Raw genomic sequence first — 22,635 nt, forward strand, 5'->3', positions numbered from 1 at the left:
GCAAGATTCCCTGCCCTAGTGCCACAACAGAGGCATTTGCACAGATCCTTTCCAGCCTACCTGCTGGTCTGGAGAAGCTGCAGAGGTTTGTTGCCCCCACCAGTCCACCCAAAGGGCAGCACACCCTGATTTAATCTTTGAACCTCCCACCAGACTCTATTTGGCTCTTCCTAAACCACTTCCAACACCTTGGCTTCCTCTGAAATATTAAAATATGGGGATGGTAAGGATCTCTGTGTGTGTGTAAATTTGGGGCTGCAAAATAACAGATTAGGTCTCTGCAGTCAAGCTATTAAGGGACTCTTTCATTCTTCTTTTCCATGTTTACCACAAGCACACAGGTTATGGGTTATTATACAATAGGTTCTCCATCTATTTTCACTTAAAAAACAAGCAAAATGATCTAGAAAAGATATAACCTTTGTAAAAAAGTGGATCCCACTTTTGTAAAAAAGTGGATAAACCAGCACAGACAAAACTAATACAATAAATAAGATTGACTACTGTGTTAAAAAAATCTTAAAATACAATTGTTTCAATGAAAAGCTGGTGAACACCTTGAAATTCCCTTTTAGAGTGAGATGCTACTTCCAGGAGGCACAGCAAAGGTGGGATAGAGATACATCCTGATGAGAGATGTATCAGTGGGAATAAAGAACAATTTGTACCTTCTAAAAACTGAGAAATATTTATAGAAAGAGGTGAGCTCTTTTTCACCTACTGGAAGAATATTATGTAATGACTACCTACCTAGTTATATACGAGGAGTTCTGAAAAAACACAAGCACTTTTCACAGTCTGTTCATTACCCTAAGATCAGCAGCTGTTGGCTGCAAAAACTGCTTTGTGGTCTGCCTGATGAATCTTTCAACAGCACCATAAATGTCAGAATCAGAGAGAATTTCAAAAAAACAACAAAACAAAAATCACACACACACAAACTCAAAAAAACCCAGCCTGTCAAAGCTGTACTTGCAATAGAAGACTTCAGGTGGAAAAAAAAAAAAACCACCACTCTTCACTAAGGGAAATTCCTGAAGCAATCAAGCAAAACTACTGCCTTCTAGATGCATGGTTTTCAGTCTGGTATTTCTGGGTAAGCACCTTTTACTGTTCTCTGTCCAGACAGTGCCTATTAGAATCAGTTCTCATCTTCTGGGCCCTCAGAGCATGAAAAGCATAATGATGGCAATGACAACTTCAATATAGTCTGAAGAATAAAAGCTCCAACAAATGGAAGCATTAGGAATTATCAAGATAGTTTTCAACCCAAAGGTTATTTATTTTCTACTAACTTTGCAAAAAGAATGCTACAACATAAAATAAGATTACACTTTCTATTCCTGTACTGATCTTACCAAAGTTGGATGCCTGGAACAAATCCTGTGCATATTCTGATAAACATGCTGCATCTATGCTATAAATTTATCAAGTATATAAGAGACATAAAAAATGGAAGCATAATACTGTTCCTCTTTTTCCTGCAGAACTTCTGCCACAACAGAATCACAGAACAGTTTGGGTTGGAAGGGATCTTTAAAAGGTCATCTAGCCCTCCCCTGCAATTGGCAATACCTATCAGCAATAATTGGATTTGAAAAACCGAGAGCCTTCAAGCAAATGAGCTAACAACAACTGGGAAACCTCCTCTAAGCTCATAAAAGGCCAACCAAGCAACCTAAACAAAAAGCTTTGCCTTAATGAAATACTGTCATGATTTCAACTAACAGACTTTATTGTTTAGCATCACCTAGAGACCTTCATCCTGGGCAACTTAAGTATCTTAGGAACAGATGAATCTGAAGGTAACTACATAACTCAAAGACATAACCAAGAGCTTCCAACAGGCTCTTTTCTGCAGTATCTACCACCTCCTGCGTGCACTGGGGCGTTTTATTGCAATTAAACTGCCTACTCTAGAATGTAATTATATAGAAAGAAAATTCCGTAATGCAAACTGGGACATCTAACATGGATAAGTAATCATTAATATTTATTAGACATAGTAGATGGAAAAAGAGTTCTGAATATTTTTTTATTTTATTGTTATTGCATGCTACCTATAAGTTAAATATAATTAAAATACAATAGGTAAAAAAAAAAAAACCTAACCTGTCAAGGTTATTCTAAAGTCATTCTACAGTTGATTCAATACTGACATATTGCAAATGGTAAATTAACTTGGAAGTTGGTAGAAAGCTACCATAAATAACTGTATACATTTGTGTCACACATAAACCAATAATTCCAAAGAAAGAAGAAATCTACAACGACAAATGCAGCAAGGAGGTCACCAGCTTTCAAATACAGGAGCATCTGTCTTTCAGCGTATATAAAACTGACAATGATGAAAATGTTTTTAATCATTCCTGAGGCCGTTTACCTCTTCAATCCACTTGATGGCCATCTGTTATTCCAATTTATAAACTGAATCATTGTATCATTATATTAGTTATGTTTTAAATTTTCAGCCTGCGTTTGGATCTTGATCAGCTACACTGGAGCTTTTAAATATTTCTGAAATAATAGAGGAACTTCACTCATAAAATTTTATAAGCATTAAAATAAATCAGAAAATGCTGCCAAAGTGTGTCAACAAAACAGGCGGTGAGTGCCCTTCGTCTTAGAAACATTGCATATGCTACAGCAACATTGATTAATATAGAAAATCAATAAAACCTCAGAGAACAAGCAGCACTGAAGAAATTAGTAAGACAGATGTCTTAGAGAGTCTCCTGTTCAAGTCTGATAAACATACACACATTTCTTGACAGGTCTGATGACTTGTTAAAGAAGTTAAAGAAACCCATGCAGTCATCAAATCCAGTTTGTGAAGTAACAGAGAATAAGTATAGACCTTACCCAAGCTAATTACTTCTTACAAGCACTGGCCTACCGGACACCTTGTTTTCCTTAAAAACGCATATATAAAGTGGAGTCACCAGATGATGTTTTCAGAAAAATCCAAATACTTCAAGATTTGGGCAATCCACTGTAGTGAAATGAGGCAATCAGGTGTGGCTAACAACGAGGTGGGAGGCATGAGCTGAGCATCCATTCGGAAGTTCACCTTTTATTGGTTGCCCAATCATACTCATGTGCAGTTGGGGTCAGCCTTACTTGAGCACAGGTGAGCTCGGCTCAAGCTGATGCCTCCCACCTCGTCATTAGCCACACCTGATTGCCTCATTTCACTACAATCCACTGTGAGAGTTTGCAGTGCTGCAAGATATCAGTGGAGAGCAATCTAAAGCCTTGGGCTTTCCAAGCTGCCCCATCAAGAGCACTGCTGCTGTTGGAGATACAGAGCTTCTCTTTCAGGTGGTTTCAAAAGGAAATTTCAAAATACAGGAAGCTGAAGAGAAGCTGGCACATATAACATTCTTGTGGATTTGTAGCTTGTCGTTAGAATGGGAAAAAATTGCAAGTAGCACATATCCTATAAAGAGAGGCTGAGGGAGCTGGGGCTGTTCAGCCTGGAAAAGAGGAGGCTCCAAGGAGACCTCATCACTCTCTACAACTCCCTGAAAGGAGGTTGGAGCCAAGTGGGGGTTGGTCTCTTTTCCCAGGCAACTCTCAGCAAGACAAGAGGACACGGTCTTAAGTTGTGCCGGGGTAGGTTTAGGTTGGATATTAGAAAGAATTTCTTTACCGAGAGGGTGATCAGGCATTGGAATGGGCTGCCCAGGGAAGCAGTGGATTCTCCATCCCTGGGGATATTTAAAAGGAGACTGGATGTGGCACTCAGTGCCATGGTCTGGTAACTGCAGCAGTAGTGGATCAAGGGTTGGGCTTGATGATCTCTGAGGTCCCTTCCAACCCAGTCAATTCTATGATTCTATGATTTAAAGCCAGTAACTCAACCCTTCTTTCTGCACAGTTCCACATAAAAATACCTGCCAGATGCTGATAACTAAGGGTGGCTCTCAACAAGTCTCTGTCAATCTGACAAGGACAGGCAGAAGTGCTGTATTTCTACCTGTTCTGTACATGTAAGCCACTCAGTGATGAAAGCCCATCAGTGGTTCAGTTTAGACGTGAGGGAAGGAGGAAGAGAAATTGTGTACGTTTGTTGAAGAGGTCAGCTACAGAAATGAACTGTTCCCATTGTTTTGCCATGCAAGTACAAATTCTGTAGAGGAATAAGCAATCTGGCAGCTTACATTAAGGAACAGTTAAATTTCAGGAGGTATATGGTAACAACATCCTATGCTGAAGCAGAATTTAGATATCTAAAAAAGTCTTTCAGAAGTTACAAATAAGTGAAGTTACATTATTCATCACTGATAATTAGAAACTTGTATATATTACATAGAAGAAACATCCAATTTTCACTACACAAATATACAAGACAATACTGACTGGCAGGTATATACTACAGCTAAATAGCTGAATTTTTTTTAACTACTTTTTTTTTTTTTTAATACTTCTGAGAAACATGCAACATGATTACTTCCTTCCATTAAAATTGTTGCTAGTTATTTTTATTTTCATTTTTTTTCATTTTATTTTCATTTATTTTCATTTTTTCGTGTCCAGAAAGTGAAATACTGATGCCCATTTGCACAGCATGAAGAGAATGCTATGTGCTCCACAGCTATATGCAACAAAGACTGGAGTTAAAAACAAGATCCTGGTTAACAAATTAGGTCAAGAGTAGCAATTCTGTTACCCAACCCTAGCTACTTGAAAGTCATGTATTTAGTCTAACCTTAAGGTCTATGTTTCTTTCATAGTCAACGAATACAGATGAACTGCAATGTACTTCCCCACTGAAATCATAAAATACATCAGATCTATTTTACTTTATATTTATTTTTATATTTATCTATTTATATATGAACATGTACATAAAGAAAAATTAATCAGGCATTTTTGAATCAAGTAGAATGTTATTTTTGTGTGTGGGTTAAGTGTTTCTGTTAATTACAGAAGGATGCATACAGTTATGTTAAACTAAGAGCTTCACTAGGACCGAGAGAGGACTCATCCAAAATTAGCAAGGCCTCATCCCTAATAAAGTAGTCTAAAAATAGGATTTCTTCATTAATAAAAGAAGAAATTACACACTTTTGTACAAACCTGATCTAATTTTCCTTGTGAGAAAAAACAATTTTCTTAGAGAATTTTATGATACTTCTACACAACACTTCTCCATGGTTATGGGAAAGCTCTATAACTAAACAAGTCCTATGGCATTTTTAAGTACACCACCTTCTCTGGTGTTCTACCAGATTCACCCTAAGCCTCCTGGCTATGCCCAGAGCTTCCCATAAGACAGCATTTCAAAAGCTGTCTTATCTCCATGGCCAGTTTCCATTCCAGTGCTCCCCTTCAGTGTTCCATAGGAACACAAATTCCAGCTCTATAAATTTCTTTCCAAGTGTCCCAAGTTTAACACACCACACAACCTAGAAGACATTACCATAGCCATTTTTTCTTAACCTGTACAAAAGGTGGTAGAATTTTAAAGAACATTTGAAGAACAAAACACCATTCTTCCTGCCCTTTGACATTTCAATGCACCTGAACACATCCTATGATGGAATAGTTCATGCTCTGCCTGTCTGGGTAACAATTAATTCTCAGTGGAAGTTTGGAAGAACATCTACCTGTCCCATGACAGAACCCCATCAATGTCTTTAACCACATTATTAGCAGAATATGTGGAACCTTCTATTAAATTGATACTTTCTTCAATATGCAAGAAAAAAACGCAGAGCGTATTTTATGTGATTACAAAATGTGACAATAAGATGAAATTTAAATAATATTCAAACTCTGATATTAAAAGTCAGGATTTAGAGCAACAAATCTTTCTGCAAGCTAGTTAGCAATTCTTTATGAAGAACACAAATACAAACACATTATTCATCTCCTTCCAAATTGTACCAGGCAAAATAAATTCATTTCGTGGCATTTTCTGTCTAGATTCTGTCAGAGTTTACATGAATTTCTTTTATGTACAGTGAACCAACAACAACCTCCTTTAGCTGAGCTTTAAGAACTATTGGGAAAAGCTGGTTAGTAGACATAAGTAAAAAAAAAAAGAAAATAATCAAACTGAAACCAGCCATATAGCCCTATATATCTGTTTCAGCAAGCCAAGCTGCCATTGAGAGCATAACTAAGACACATAGAATTTCTTTTTCATAAATTGTGTTTTTCCCATCATATACCACCCGAATCCTTTCACACTTAACAGCATAAAAATACTTTAAGAATTTAAGAAATACTCCTCTTCTATCTTTGTTTTTGTTTTGTTTCAGTTTGTGTTTTCCAATAGGTAAATGAAGTTTCATAAAAATGAAGTTCATCTCTTACCATTACAATGTTTTAGTCATTACTTTACTTGGAAAAAATCAAAACAAAAACAAACAAAAAAACCCCAAAACAAAGCATATTTAGTGGAAAAATGCCAAATATTAGAACAATTTAAAAAGCAAATAAATTCTTTCCCCCATCTTTGACATCTTATGAGCTCTACGTGTGCAATAGTTCTCCCAAAAGTAAAAATTTGGAACTCAATTCTGGAAATTAATACTATTAAACTGTTCTGATTTCATTACCTACCTTTTAGCTAATATTGCTAGCATTGGTGATTAATAGGTTAAGATGAACTGGAACTGTTCATTCAATCACAGGCAAATACATCAAGATGTGTTTACTTGAACTTGAGCTCATTCAGATTTAGGAGGATATTGGCACAGCATCTCCTCTAAAACTTCAGAGTCTCTTGGAAGATTCCATTCATGAAAGAGTAAAAGAAAATATTGAAAGTCCCTACCTTCTCCTGATGATCCTGAAAGATCTATGATGACATACACTCTCCCTTCTGGCTCCAAGTCAATCTGCAATCAAGAAGATAATTAGAAGAAAATTTAGAATGGCTTCCAAACCAAGTGAGCACACATGCAGGAAACCAAGTTTCCAAAAGGTGTGAGGCCAAGGTGTTGGCAGGACATGTGCAGGTCTACCCTTGACTGCCAAAGAGGTGTTGAGGAATCTGTAGCTTCACTGAAGTAAAAGAAGTGCCTGACCTGAGCACTTGGAAAACTTGAAACCAGTGAATTTTACAAATCAAATACTTAAACCACTGTTCTACCATACATTTGAACCACTATTTCCAAGGAGACAAGGAAGAAAGTTAAAAAGTGGCAGTATTGCATAACTTTTTTACTCTAATTTATAGGGAGCCCAGCTATGCAAATGTGAAAAACAGCACTGTGAGCTACTCAGATCCCAGCAGGACAGATTGGCTCTGGTCTCAGAATGGGGTAAATGAACATACAGAGCTCATATGGCCAGTTAACACGTGTTTATAATACTCCCTTTATATCCCCACTAGGAAAAAGAAATACATGCATTATTCTCTTTTTTTCTGAAACACAAAATTTGTTTCTTTCTTCACAATTCTGTTAGATTTTTAAAGAGCCTTTGCTCTTGTGGAGATGATTTTCACTCAGCATGAAATATAGGTGCTCAGTACCAAAATTGTGTACTTCAAGATTTCTTGGACTGTGGGAATAAGCTTCTGTACATTTAGGCACAACGATGAAGAGCTTCTTACAAATCCTCCTGTGTTTTACCACACATGTTGTGGTAAAGACTGCTGGATTTGAATATCTGAATGGTGCCCCACACATGACAGACAATTTTTGCAGCTCTCCATCTTCCAAAAATTAAACTGTAACTAAAATACTAAGTAATCGATCTTATTGTCACATAGCAGTTGTCATACTATTTCAGAGACTGAGTGAAGTGACCTGGTGTATGTTAACACTATGTTTTCATTCTGTTTTAATAAGTAAAGCATATATATATAACTCCAGGCCCACTGCCACAGTGCCTCAAGGGTCCTTGTGTGCCAGGGTTTGCCCTGTGTCCCACCACCTCAGGCAGGAGCAGGGAATCAGGGAAGCACCAGGGCAGCCCCAGTACAGGGCACTGGGCACATCCCTGGAGATAGGGGCAGGACGTGGACCCAGAGGCAGGCCCAGTTCGGCAGGGCCTAGGGCAGGACCAGGCCATGGGGAGCTGCACCCCAGCCCTGCTGGGGCATTGCTGGGGCAGCGCAGGGGAAACCCCAGGGGTCATGCCAGGACACTGTTGATGGCCCCTGGGCTCTGACACCCCCATGGGACTTGATGAGCTCAGGCTTGCCAAGTACCAAAGTATGATATACAATGCAGGTGAGCAAGCAGAAAAAGGAAATGTGCCCCAAAGAGCGCCCTTCTTCCCCCAGGAGAAAAAGCAGCAGGACTCTGGGTCCTCCTTGGTGTCAGACCAAATGGACACAGGGCAAAAAGACAGGAAGGTGCCTCAGTATTTCTACGTCCATCCAAGCCTTGCTTTCCACAAGCAAAAACTCCAGAACTTTCCTGATGCCTCTGCTACACGGATGCAACTTCCAGCAAGGCTTTATGGCTGGCAACAGCCCTCCTGCCTTCCCACCCCACCACAGCCCTCCCCTTTCCTCTGCCACAGCCAGGGAAGGGGGGCCATGCTTCACTAACATCAGCAACCAGCACTGAGCTGCCCCTGAAGTCCTGAGCCACACCAGGGTACGGCATTAGGCTAGAATATAATGATAATCAGGAGATAGATGGTTCACACTAATGACTTGGAAGACCAACATGTTGGGTTGTGCCAGGCTTTCAATGGGCAGCTCCACGGGGCCAACTTTGTCTCCAGGTTTCTCCCTCACCCAAGAGGATCTTAGAAGAAGGAGAAACCTGGAGACAAAGTTGGCCCCGTGGAGCTGCCCACTGAAAGCCTGGCACAGCCCAAATGTTTGGGGTCTCCTTGCTTTCCTCTGCTGTTCCCCTCTTTTGGATCACGGCTGCTTAATGCACAAGGGTGACCCAAGCTCCAAACTTCCTGAACCAGCTTCTTACTAAAACATTTCTGTGCCATTCAGGAGTGAGGAGGTAGAGGAGCTGACAGGTCTGGCTGATCTCACTGAACTCACGGGTCAAGAAAACGATCTCAACAGCTGCACTGTAAATAGAGGAGGCAGGAAATAGGTGTCAGAGAGACCAGGGGCTACTCAGAGGAGAGGAAAATGAAAGCATGGTTGAGTGTTTTTCCACAAATATAGTGTTGAATATTAAGTACAGACATTTTTAACATTTTCTGAAGTGGCAATGTGAGTTTTGTGTGGGAGGTTTTCTGGGTTTGGGGTTGTTGTTTTTTTTTTCGGGGGGGGGGTTGTGTTAAGTAAAGCTACTGGTCTTGAAATATTGCTCCTCTCCCTTTGCAGTTTTTAAATTAAAAAAAAAATAAACAAACCTAGAAGATCATAAGCACAGGTGTATCAATAGACTTGGATATCTATGCTGAGGGATGCTTTAGAAAAACTATATATATATATATATAGCTATATATATATAGCTATATATATATATAGCTATAGCTCTCAACAGATGGCTGTATTAAAGACAGGCATGTCTAACATTCAGGTAGTATCAGCACAATATATACTGTCTGGCCAAGCTTACAGTAAAATCCTTCACAGAGTTCAAATCCCAGTGTGCACACACATACAAAACCCCTAAACCATCATCCCTGCAGAAGACTCAAGCATCTGGAGGAGCTGATGACCAACATCAGAGTCTTTGTTCTGCTCAGTTAACTGCAAACAGCATTGGAATTAACTCAAGAATAAGACTGGAGCACTGAACCCAAGATTCCCTTACCCACCAGGTGGACTATATTTGTATACAGTTTATACGAACTGCTCCTTACTGATTTTGATTCAGAGTTCTTACTCATGTTCTAAGCAGAATGAAGTACTTCTGATAGTCTCTGTTATGAAAAAAAAAAAAAAAAAAAAAAAAGAAAAAATCCGTATATTTCAGTCTTAAATGCCCTAATACCAATGAGAACAAAATGGACATATTTTTAGATTTATGAAATACACACATTCCAGTGAATACCTAAGGCTGACAGTCTCATCAGTCACATGAATTAGCTGCCAGAAGCTGGCAGCTTAGCTGCCTCAGCTGACCTTACATAGAAAAAGAAACTCCCCCAAAAAGCAAAATCCTCTAAACTGATAGGAAACCCTTATTTTGATCTCAGTCTTTCAGGTATCAAAGCAAGTAAAGAATGCAGAGGAAAGATTCAATGCTAATCTTGCATAAAAATTTCTATTCTGGTGCCTAGAAACACATAATAGTATAAACAAACAAAAAACACTCCACAAACTAACAAGCAAAGCAAACAAAATAGCCCCCACAAAACAATTAAAAAAACCAAACAGTGAAGAGTACTAGAATCAAAGCTAAATGTCTTTCCTTTTAATTTGCACATTAAACTACACTTAGAGGGAGGTGGAGATTATGTAATGTCAATTTACAGGGAAGTAACAAAACAGGCATGTACAGCAGAATATGAAGTTTCCATTATTTTTTTTACCAAAGCCCCAGAAAGATATCACATGTGAAACACTCTCTGACATATGTGACCAGAAACAGAATTACTGGCCAAATTCACCTGAATGTAACAGACATCCTTGAACACAACAGAAATAGTCTGATCATGGCACTTCTGATTCTGATCCTTTTCTTTGACTAAAAATACTTCTCTCTGAATGCAGCCAAGCATTTACACATGCAGAGACCCTATAAGCAGTTACCTAAAAGATATGAGTGCTTAAAAAGGACAACAGGGACAAGGCAAGATGCAAACAAAGAAAGGGACAGAGGTGTGGATACAAGTAGTGCTTTGCTGTAAGCAAGATCCATTGCAAAATATGTCTCACACATACCACATCCTCTGTACACAACAAAAGATGTAACAACTACCATTTATCAAAATGTTTTGTTCTGTTACTGGTCCATGCTATTGGTGCGACTTCTTTCAAAACACTGAATTTTAGTAGGTGCAAGTAAGATTCAAAGTGTTTCAAAAAACTTCTATATTGCTAAAATAATCCTTATCAGGAAACATAGTGAAATTAGTACAATGATGGCTAGAAAGCAGCATAGATTTTGAAAAGCTCCAGGCATGAATAAAACATATTTGTTGCCTGTTTCAGGGAACAAAAGGCAGCCATCCATAAAACCAGACATAGTTTTAGAGGAAAAACCCATGCTGAAACCATAGCCAAGTTTCAGCATATTGAAGGAATTTATATAGTTTCACAGTCATTAATGGATTTTATTTTCAACACCCTTCTGAAACAGTTCCCCATTTGTAAAATGAGATACTCCCAAAGGCATAAGCCAGACTAAATGACTTGCCAGAAAGACATACAAGAAGTACAGTTAAGCAAGAATTGAACTCTAGTCCCTGGGGGTCCAGACTGCTCACTGGATCATTTCTTCTATTCTTCAGTTAAGCTTCACTTTGTCAAGCCATGCACATCCTGTCTTCATGCAATATCAGAGACATCCAAGTACCTTTTTTTTTAAAAAAAACCCCACAGCTTTAATGGGTATGTATCTTGGAGGCAATTTCCTTTCTTCTCCCTTCAGTTAATACTCATCAATAAAAACAATATCAAAGAAAAAATTGCCTAAATATTTTGTGCAGCATTTCCAAAGCATCACAATTATTGGGCAACTCTGGAGTAATGCAAAATTTAATCAAACTATGCAGAAGACTGTGAAAATAGTTCCACTTTTCCTCAAGGTTTGCTTTTTTAAGCTTTTAAATCCTACGTGTTCTGAAAAACTGACTCCTTATTTCACCTAGATTCTTACCACTTTCCTCCCCTCAGGTGCAAGCTGTAATTCCCACCCTCAAAAATAGGAAACAGGAATTTCCTGTTCCTCGAACAGGATTCTCTTTGACAAAGATTTTGCTGACAAAATCACACACTACTTCTACTCCTATACGGATGAGGAAGATTAGAACATGCTGTGCGATTCTTAGGCTTGCACTGCTGCTTCATGGTTCAATATGAATTTACATTCTTGACCACTGCACAGCCTGAATAGGTGTTTTTTCATTCTAGCTGATGGCATCAGCACAGAGATTTTGCATGCTCTATGGAGCAAACCCAGACCTGTTGAGTCAAATGATAAAGTGCTATCTTCAGTGGCTCAGTGCCCTGTTACCATAGGTTTGCACTTGATCATAACAACTGAGTCCATCAGCCTAACTCAAGAATGTCACCTAAGATTTTGTGCACTGTATTTATTTTGTCTTGGAAGAAATTTACAGATAGTCAGTGACATAAATCTCATATCTGGAATAAAGAGCAAGTAGACAAATGCATTTTCCATAACTGAACTTCCTAATAGCAACAAGGATGAGTAATTTTATCTCTGCTATTCCTTATCCAGACAGTATGGGAAATGCAATAATTCAGCCGCAAAACTGTTTAGGATTTTGGCAACAGTATAAACCTAAGTGGATTGTATAAACAACAGAAACAGAAAGAATTAAATCATAAACCTGCTTTGCACCTCCTGTTCTGATGTTCTAGTATTATCTGATATTCAGATAGCTTAAGGCATAAACCTCCAAGCACATGATCAGTCAGTGCAGATGGTTGAGTGAAGCAGGACTGGAGAAGTCAGAGTATGTAAGAGAAAGCTGCTCTTTGAACACAACTTCTCTGACAGAGGAAAGGGATTTTGTTTAAAGAGCTGGTATCTGCAAAGGCTGGGGAGATTATGTCTGATGTTTGGAGGGGCATTTGTGTGTCAATTTTGACAAATTAGTATTTCCATGAAAATGCATATGAAAAGCAGAATAGTTGTAATCCATAGAAAATGGCTGGAAAAATAGTCTGTGCTGGTCTTTTGTTCTTTAAGCACAAGATGTTTCTAATAGGTTACCTATTTTAACATAACAAGAAATAAAACAATAGTGATACTTTTCAATAATGTCAAAATTACTGCAGATAAGTAATTTAGATCTTTCAAAAACACTATCCTTATTGGAACTGAAGCAAAGTCTCTACCAGAACAGCAGCTAGAAGTAAGATTTAACCTGCAAACTTCTACCAGCATTCATGCCTGAAAACCTAGTGAGCTCATCTAAAACAGATGATTTCATAATAGTCTCCATAAGGTCAGAAAAACAGCTGAGAAATTTTTATTTAATAAAATTATCCAGAAATATACAGATTTCATGTTACGTCATTACTCACATGAGGAAAACTCGACTTTTAAACAAATAGACAAAAAAACATGCTGAGAAAACTCCCCTAGAATCTCCATTTCCCTCCATGATTTTTTTCCCCCACGGCCTCTTACTCTTCTGGCCAAAGCAAGCAGGTCAGTTTCAGAGCCAGTGCACTGCTGCAAAGTTCACAAATCTGCCTTTCATTATGAATGTTACATATTTGATTATTATAATTACAGAGAAACGTAATACAGCTTGCCACAATGTAATTGACCACAATGCCATACATAAAAGTTAAGAAATTATGGCTGCAGGGGATTCTATCATTTATTTACTCATACCCAAAGTCAACAAAAAGACATCAAACATCCTGCATGACCTACAGAAAGGATCAAACACTTTCCAGTGCCAGACACATGCACAGACATAATACAGAACAGAAGCAGCCAGGGGGAAAAAATATTCATCTGAAACAACCACAGTATTCAGAAATCAATTCTAAACCAAGAATATTTCCATTACTGAATACAGAATTACTGATATTCAATTGAAGTGTCTTGAACCACACATGATACAAATTTGATCTTACATGATCTACTGTAACTGGAGGCCTCCCAGACACCAATGGAGGCATGTTCCTGAATGCATGGTGACACTCAGACACTCGAATATGTGTGCACTAGCATGCCAAGCTACACACTCATTTTGTGTATTACAAACAACAACATTTAAAGACCTTTATTCTGGGACTAGGGTGCTCAGGGCTCATTTTCTGGTAAAGTCCAGAAGGGGAACTTGGGCAGATGGCTACACTTACATGCAACAAGATAGCAGAGAAGTAGAAAATGGCTGCAAAAGCATCAAGCAGCATGACCATAAAGAGGTCACTGCATAAAAGCCAGTTGCTGATGCCTGATTTGAAGGGAGGAAGAGCTTACATTCACTTTCTTGAAAGCTGCAGGTGATGAGAAGTGTATGTATGGCACAAGGTACCACTGTCCCAGTGCTCCCTAGAGCACCTTGTTTCATTTTTCCATCATATTTAGAATGCAGTATTAGAAAACCATGTGTTTAACAATTATATGCCCTAACTTGTTAGGGTTTCTGAATACCTATTATCTGAATTAATGAGAGGGTAATAAATCAAATTACTTCATGAGTGGAAAACAAGTCAGTAACCTTAAGAGACAAGCCTGCCTAGACTAACCAGTTTGGGCAGTTTGCAGTTGAAGAGGTCAGTACCAGTATGAGTGTTTCAGACACATGTTTTGTTGGGTTGATTTAACCCAGTACAGTTATTCTGATGATGCAAATGTTTTCTATTAGTATGGCCTACTCCCCCTTCCTTTGTAAGACTAAGTTACATAGTACTTTTTCACTGTATTCACACTAGAAATGGAGGTTGCATTATTTTGGTAATAGTAATGAAGATAAAACACAAAGAATCTGCAGAAGACCAGAGAACATTAAGTACAATTTGTAAAAGCTGTTTGGCTGAATGATGCTCAACTAGGCTTTGAGTGAAAAGACAATAAAACCACCTACAAAAGTCTGCATAAAGCCATTCAGTTGAAACATGTGCTAAAAGAATTTCAAGAAAGAAATGAAGCTTTTCAGAGCAAAATCACTTTCTCAAACAGATGGTTATTTGATTTTAAGAATAAAGGAATTACATCATGTGGTAGGACCTGACCTGTAATTTCATCATAAAGCTTTTCAGAATCAATTCTTTAATACACTAGTGCAGTGGCTTTCTCCAAACTATTGAGAAATAATTAGCTGTCACACAATACTTAAACCACATATATTATCTTGGCTTTTGGACATTTTTTATGTCATGCTGCAGAACTACAACCAGAAGAGAGGGAGTTACACACTGAGGAGCAAAGTGTTGAATAGAAAATCAGGACTGCAAGAGCATCAAGATTACCTGAATACTACATGTTAAAAACTGGTAAATACTATCAGATTATTTTACTTCTGTACCACTACAGATGACCATTTGCTCTTATTCATAAGCCAAACTCCTACTTGGCACATTTGTTCAGCCTCAGAAATCATCCAAACATGATGATTTAACCACATTGATATTTGGAGTTTCCCCTAAACTACAATAGTACTTCCTCAAACTTTTGCAAGATTATGGACAATCATCATGAAACAAGTATTTGAATAACAGTATAGATGAATTAGTGGAGGACCTTAGAATTGACTGGTATTTTTCCTAGTCCTGTACAACACTTCTGGTACACTGCATAGCAGAAAACTGAATCCACTTTGGTTCACTTCTAGTTCAGGCTTAGCTGGTTTCATTTCAGTTAGCAACAAAACTCACTTTTAAACTTAGGTTCCATTTCAATTAAAAAAAAAAAACCAAAACAACTACTCTTTATGAGTTTGAATTCAGTTCAGCTCCCAGGAAGAAAGAAAATAGGCCCTTCTTATCTGAAAGGCAACCACATTAAATGTTCTCTCCAACTGTATTCATGATAGAAATTAATCCTCCATCTGGAAGGAAATAGCTTGATTCAATATGCTGCAAATGGACAGCAACTATACTGCAATGATACTTGCTGGAACTCTTAAGAAGCTCATTGATTTCTGACACCAACATCAGCTATGAACCAGGGGTCAACCGCAGAGAAGATAAAAACTTCAGTTGATGAATTCTTACTAATCTCTTGCTAGTTTGATTTCGATATTAATCATATTCTCCACCCCCATTCTAAAGCAGCCAAAACTATAGAATATGCAATTAAGACAGCCCTGGAGGTGCAGCCATAAGAGCCTTTGATCTCATAACTGGCTATGAATTACTAAGCTCTGTCACATGTATTTCCAGAAAATGAACAATATCTTTTTTGAGGAAACATCTCTAGAAACTACCAAGTCTTGCCAGAAAATTCTTCTGCACCCAAACCCCTGCTCTTTTAACATGAAACTGCTCTTTTAACATGAAAAAAATCCCTATTTTACTTCCCAGTTAACACGAGTGTACCATTTGTGAAATTTTGGACAATAATCATGCTGTCCAAACACAGCTGAACACCAATGACACTTTAAAAATGTGACAGTGCAATTCCTGACATCAGCTTTTGTCTCAAGTTTCACCTTGGTACCCAAGGCCAATTAACAACATCACAGGGCTGAACTCTTAATTACCAGGATGCTCTGAGGCAGAGCCAACGAGCAGCAATGCTAAGGACTTTACCAGCACCAGGGAAGAAACAAAGAACAATGCTCCAGGTAGGCAGAACTTGAGAGCTGATGAAACAACATAACACAGAGATGGAAATACCATTAATATAAAAATGCAAATGAATGAGAAGATAAAAAGACCTTAGGAAGAGAGAATAATGGGAACATTGACAGAGCCAAAAATTATATATATATCTCAGACATGGCATGAAGTTCTCACAAGCAAACAAGAGGAAGTAAAATAGTTTTTCAAGAACAAAGCTATGTTAAATTAGCCGAATTTTATTCTGGAAACAGAGCCACACTGCTACATATATCTACTTCTTTGAATCTCAATCTTACATTTTCAAATGGTTCTCATTAGAACTTCATCTCTCCCGGTATGTCAAAATACCAAGGTTTTTTTCCTGACATAAGAGCTAAGCTTTTTAAAAGTAATAAAGATGTTTGGAAATATTTTTAAACCAAAACACCAAAAACGTGATAACTTAAGAGGTTTTAGTATTCACCCATGGAACTGCAAGCTTGTAACTAAAAAAAAAAAAGTATCTCTGTTTCAATATCCTTGTAATTTATCATTTTTAATAACTTTAAAACAATTTTTTAAAAATGTGTCTCCTGATTTCCCATTCAGGCTCACCAGAGACACTCTTCTATTTCTGAGGAGAGAAACTAGAAACACAAACAAAAAAGGAAAAGTTACCTCATAGCATTATCTAAATTTAGTTACTTAAAGGTGAGGAAATGGCAAAAGAACCACAAAAATATTTATTTCTGTTTAAAAAAAAATAAAAAAATTCTTCAGCAGGCAGCAAGATGAAAGCATGAATACACAGGCTTCAAGAACTACAAATAAACATTCTTCTGCTGGGTTATGAAGATGGAAGGAAAAGGTATGTTCTACACAAATATTCTCTATGTCCTTTCACATATGTATCTGTAACCTGAGCTGCTTTACAACAACCATGGACATTACAATAAACAAAGGCTGCATGATACACAAGCCACAATAGTAAAACAGATTTGGCATCAAGTATTTAAACAAAAGTATCCTTCCTGGAAATAGCTCTCCTACTTACAGCCTGCTAAGAACTGCATCAGTTCAGAGACTTCATTTAAGTTATACTAAATGTTAAGTTTTAAAGAAATTTGGAAGAAGAAGAAAACAGAATTAATAAAGCACAAGTTAGTTGCAAAGCTACCTTTGCACTTTTCTTTTAAAAATATATTTTTCAAATGTTTGTTCAGTTTGGAATGAAAGACTTCACTTTGCCTTTACACAACTGGAAGCAGTATTTACAGGAATGTGCTGTTGATTTCCATACTAAGCACACACAGAACAACACCAAACTACATCACTGGCCCTCCTTGAGCTTCCCTGTCCACCACCCTTCCCACACATCCTTTTAAATAAGGATGTCTATAACATCCTAGCAACCAGACACACCTCTCAAGTCTCAGTCCAGTATTTAAATAGCAAGATCATTCTTGTTTCTTAAAGGAAAACTTCTAAATTTCTAAGGATTTCTAAAATCTTGTCTTAGATAAACATTTTGCCACCGAATATGACAGTTTCAAGCACATAAAATGTTCAAGTTAGTTATCTTCATTTTCAGCCTCTGAAAAAAGTAAAATAAAAACACAGTTATCTTTTTACCAGTTTTCTGAACACATGTCTAGAAGTGACAAAAATACCTCAAAAACTCAACAGAAGATATAGCCCTGAATGATATCTTATAACCTTTATATATAAAAAAAAAAATTAAAAGATACATATATATTTTCAGAAGAAAAGATCACTGGAACATTCTCTCTTAGGTTCTTTTTTTTTTTTCCTTTAGAAAGTACTACAATAAGATCTTTAGATACCATTTAGCACTGGGGTTTTTTTTAAACTAGGTTTTTGTCTCTCTTGGATGTTGTTTTACCCTCCATTTAATTATCAGATTATAAAGATTAATGAATCTAATTCTGTTAACAAAATGGCTATCCTGAGGACTACAACTCTGATTCACTTGGACTTCCTCTGCAGCTTTTGCCATAACAAACCCAGAGAAACTCCAGGACTCCTCAGATGTCAGCTACAAACACACTTTGTTAAAAGAGGAGAAAAAAAGAAAACCAGGGCTGTCCATGCTGCCCATGCTTAAATGCAAAAAGGAAAATCAAATAAAATAAAATTTAGTAGCTTGACACACGCTGCCAGGCAACCTACATTGCATAAAAGAGACAGACCAGAACGTAACATCTTGAATACAGAGATTACAGAAAAGGAAATGGCAAAAATAGCCACTGCTATTATTACTGTTCCTGAAAAGTTAAACGGTAGTGTCCAGCAGCCAGGAGTGGGAAACCAGGAATAGATACATCTTCAAAACTGCCCTAAGAAGAAGATGTTCTAGTGTATGCTGTAGTCCCTACCATTTTCCTTTAGCATTTATTTTCCTTTACTGCAGTGTTTTAAACTGAATCTCAGGCAGAGTTCTCACACATTAGATAGAAGTTCTACATGAAAGGTGCTGGATAAACATTTTTAAAATCTCACTCTTTCAGATATCCACACAAGCTTTCCAGTATTGCCTGGATTTAAAGAAAACAAAACAAACAGGAAAAAAAAAAAAAAAGCAAAACAAATAAAAAAGCCCCCAACACAACAAAAGAAAAACCAAAACAAAACCCAAAATTTAGCCCACCTTGTATTATAGCAATTTGGTTGTTCCTCTTTTAGTCTGTAATGGAATAAGAAGTGTAGAGTCATCCACGTATGTATTTACATTTTGCTCTTTGAAAAAAAACTGATTAGATTTCAAACTTGTTTCTTTTGGGGTTTTTTAAATACAAAAATATTCACATTTGGGTAACTTCTTTGGAAGAGCTTAGGTTAGATTCTACACAGCCAAACAGTCAGGGCTCCTGGAACTGGACTCAGGATAACTGCAGGATATTTGTTCATTTAAATCTTAAAATTTAGTTCTGAATGTCTAAGAAGCATCCAGTTATGGCCATGGAGGACGCTGGCATGCTGCCTACTCACTTTTCCACCAAGCCAAGCAAGTAGAGCAAAGCTAACACCTGTCTTCCACAAAATACGTTCAGTCTTTTCTGAAAATGTCTAGGGATGAAGAATCTGCTACATTTCTGGTTTCATTAGTTTAACACCTTTAATGTGAAAAGAAACACAGACTTTGCTGTTCATTTTAATCTATCTCACAGGCTCTCATTTTCTGTTCTACCTTTCTCAGACTAAAAAGCTCTTTATTTTTGAGATGGTACTGTTTCTTAAATGGTACCTTTCAACCCCAAATTAAGTAATCTCTCATTGTTCTTTTCCAGTGAGCTCAGTGTCTCCCTATATAGAATTTTCTCCAAAATCTGAATGCTTTCAGAAATCCCCCTGTGAGCTCTGCTATTGACCTGCTGTGTTATCCTAGGCAATAAACCTTCTCACCCTCCCTGTGTCTCTGTCACCTCCTATAATTAGTCTTGTTCAGAGTTCAAATTCTAAAAAGTCCAGACTATCTTTAACAAATTCATGCAATTAAACCCTGGTCTCTGACAGTATCTACAGAGTCTGTGGGATTTAGCATGCTGTCCCATTAATAGTTTTGTTTGAACTGCTAAACTGATTGGCAGTAATCAGTTATTATTGTAGCCTATTGATAAACCTTCACATACTTTTGCTGTGGTGCATCTATCACTTCACAGAAGCAACGAACCTTACCACTGGATTTGCAGGAAAATGTCCATTTAGGTTTTACAGCATAAAGCCTTGTAATTCTAATTACACAGCAAGGCCAGAGATATGTATTGCAGTAACTCTGGCTAGCTTTTAGTAAACATTTTGTCTCGATTGCCAAACAGTTTTTAAAATACTGACCACCCCATAATCTCCCTGTGTGCATCCTACAGAAGAAGAAGGAATAATTTCACATCCAAGGAAAATCATAAAATCATAGAATAGGCTGGGTTGGAAGGGACCTCAGAGATCATCGAGTCCAACCCTTGATCAACTACCGCCACAGTCATTAGACTATGGCACTGAGTGCCATATTGAGTCGCTTTTTAAATGTCTCCAGGGACAAAGAGTCCACCACCTCCCCAGGCAGCCCGTTCCAATGTCTGATCACCCTTTCAGTGAAAAAATTCTAATATCCAATGTGAACTTCCCCCGGCACAATTTAAGAAAAAAAAAAAGTGTCATTAAAAAAATCTGTCATTTGTACAAAGCATGGAGGCAGGCAGAACAGGCTTCCTCAGAAATCCATTTAAATTTTGGATACCCTGGTTCCTCATTCCTTCATCTCAGGTTGGTTTACAATTTCCATAGGCTCCATCCCACACAGCTTGTGGAAACGATTGCCTTGGACAACCCTATGATGAAAACTTAGTCAAAATCTAAAGTCCATCTCTGGTCTGACCCAAAAACCATTATCTTAAGAAGCCATCTGAAATGGGAACTATGTTGGTTTTTTTGTTTTTTTTCTGGAAGTTTAGAAACAGTTCTCAAATACCTGCCCAGCCAGAGTAACAGCAGTTGTCCCTTTGATCCAGAGGTTTCAAGGAAAGAAGTGGATGAAAGTTACTTTTGTATTGGCAAAGAGTTTCTAAATATATGAGGATTTTTTGTTTGGGATTTTTTTTTTTTAAATGCAATGTTTTTCTTTGCTACTAAAGAAGATGCAAATGAATGATGCAAAGTATGACTTTGTTAGCTGCCTGGGCAACCTCCCTTTAAATAAGATTCTCTGGGCATTCCTATAGATCTCCATGAGTCCTGTGTAATCTCTGAGAGTGAGAGTTTTGGATTGTTTCCATTCCTGACTCTCTGACCCAAACCAATCTGCTGCTTGTGGCTCAATACAATATATTGAATTTTAACTTTTCCCAGAAGTCTACAGAGTTACTTTTAGGTTGCTTCAGGTTTCTCTCTCTGCTAAGCAGCTGTCTTTTTAAAAGTGTTTTCCATTTACCCCATTACATAATCATCCCCTTCATGGAAAAAAGGCTCCCTCAAAAAATTCAATGTACATAGATGTGTGCATGCTAATAAAGTTGTTAACTATTGAAGATGCAGTGAAGATAAAAGGATAAAAATGCCAGCATTCTCAGCATCTGGCTCACATAGTAGTTGGTAGTTTTTTCAGACATGGAGATATGACTAATTTTGGATAATTTTTCTTATATTGTCCTCCAAAAAAAAAGAAGATAGATCTTGCAACTTTGGAATTGTGTGTTTCAGAATTGAAGTAGTGCAATTTAAGCAGCATTTTTCATATACCTGAAGAAATTATGAAAAAAAATCCATGCAATTTCTGTTTCACTTTTAAAATTTATTTAAGACTATAAATAACAGGTTATCTTTGAGCCCTGACCTTCAGTTTGTTCTCATTCCCCTTTTGAATAATTTTAAAAGAAAACCAACCGGTTTTAACACCATAAGCAGTCCCCGCAATAAACCTGAAACATTATCAGGTATTTAAAAAGTACTTTAATGAAGTTTCTCCAACTTCATGACAAAGATGAACACAACTCTACCAACTCTCTTTACCTCTGGGGTAGTCAGGATCCTACAGGCATCCAAGGAATATCAATACTGAAACATCCTACCAGCAAGTAGAAGGCAGAAGATGGCAGCCATACTTGGCTGCTCTCAGCCCTTGCACCCCCGACTACTCTACAAATTAAAGCCCTTATTTTTAATGCCCTTATTTTAATGCAGTGACAGCCTTGCTGATTTCCACCATAGATGGACTGAAAAGCAAGAAGCCTTTTCATTTTGTTCTCACTCCTTGAATACCAAACAAAGAACTCGACCTCTCTGTCTCAAAGTATGAGCTTAAGACCTGACTAGCTTACTTGAATTTATTTTATTAACATTAAATGAGATGATGTTTCCATCTTCCTTTCAACTTTTGTTATAAAAAATGTACAGTGAAAAATCTAAGCAGCAGCAAACACGTTATCATATAAAACACCACCGAGCAAGTAGCTTTCCTACTGCACAGGCACATTGCATGGATCTCAAGCTGTAACAGATATTTTGGCAAGATAAAGAAATATTTGAATAAAAGACAATACACACAAAAGCTAAGTTAACATCATTTTGAGACCTGACATTTTAGCTGCAGAACCAACACTTCAAGGATTTTTTTCAGGTATAAAATTAACTAGCAATTGATTCATCAATATTTCATTCAGAATTATTAACATAATGCGTAGCTTTGATTATAAAACCACGAATCAAGGCACATTTTTAAAATAAAGAGATACTGTTACATGCCATAAAACATCAGTTAATTCTGCATGTTCAAGAAACAGCAACTCATTCTAGGAATCACAGTCCAAATAACTTGTATT

The 22,635-nt window shown here is 37.5% G+C and overlaps 1 protein-coding gene across 1 annotated transcript in view; it reads right to left on the bottom strand.

Annotated features, from left to right (window-relative positions):
• PRKCE (protein kinase C epsilon) overlaps positions 1-22,635 on the bottom strand; it is a 286,377-nt gene that overhangs the window by 181,937 nt on the left and 81,805 nt on the right. The window contains exon 2 of the mRNA XM_008496530.2: positions 6,788-6,851. Coding sequence (XP_008494752.1) covers positions 6,788-6,851 — 64 coding nt within the window. The remainder of the gene's footprint in view (positions 1-6,787; positions 6,852-22,635) is intronic.

Source organism: Calypte anna, chromosome 3 (genome assembly GCF_003957555.1).
Source record: "Calypte anna isolate BGI_N300 chromosome 3, bCalAnn1_v1.p, whole genome shotgun sequence".
NCBI classification, from domain to species: domain Eukaryota; kingdom Metazoa; phylum Chordata; class Aves; order Apodiformes; family Trochilidae; genus Calypte; species Calypte anna.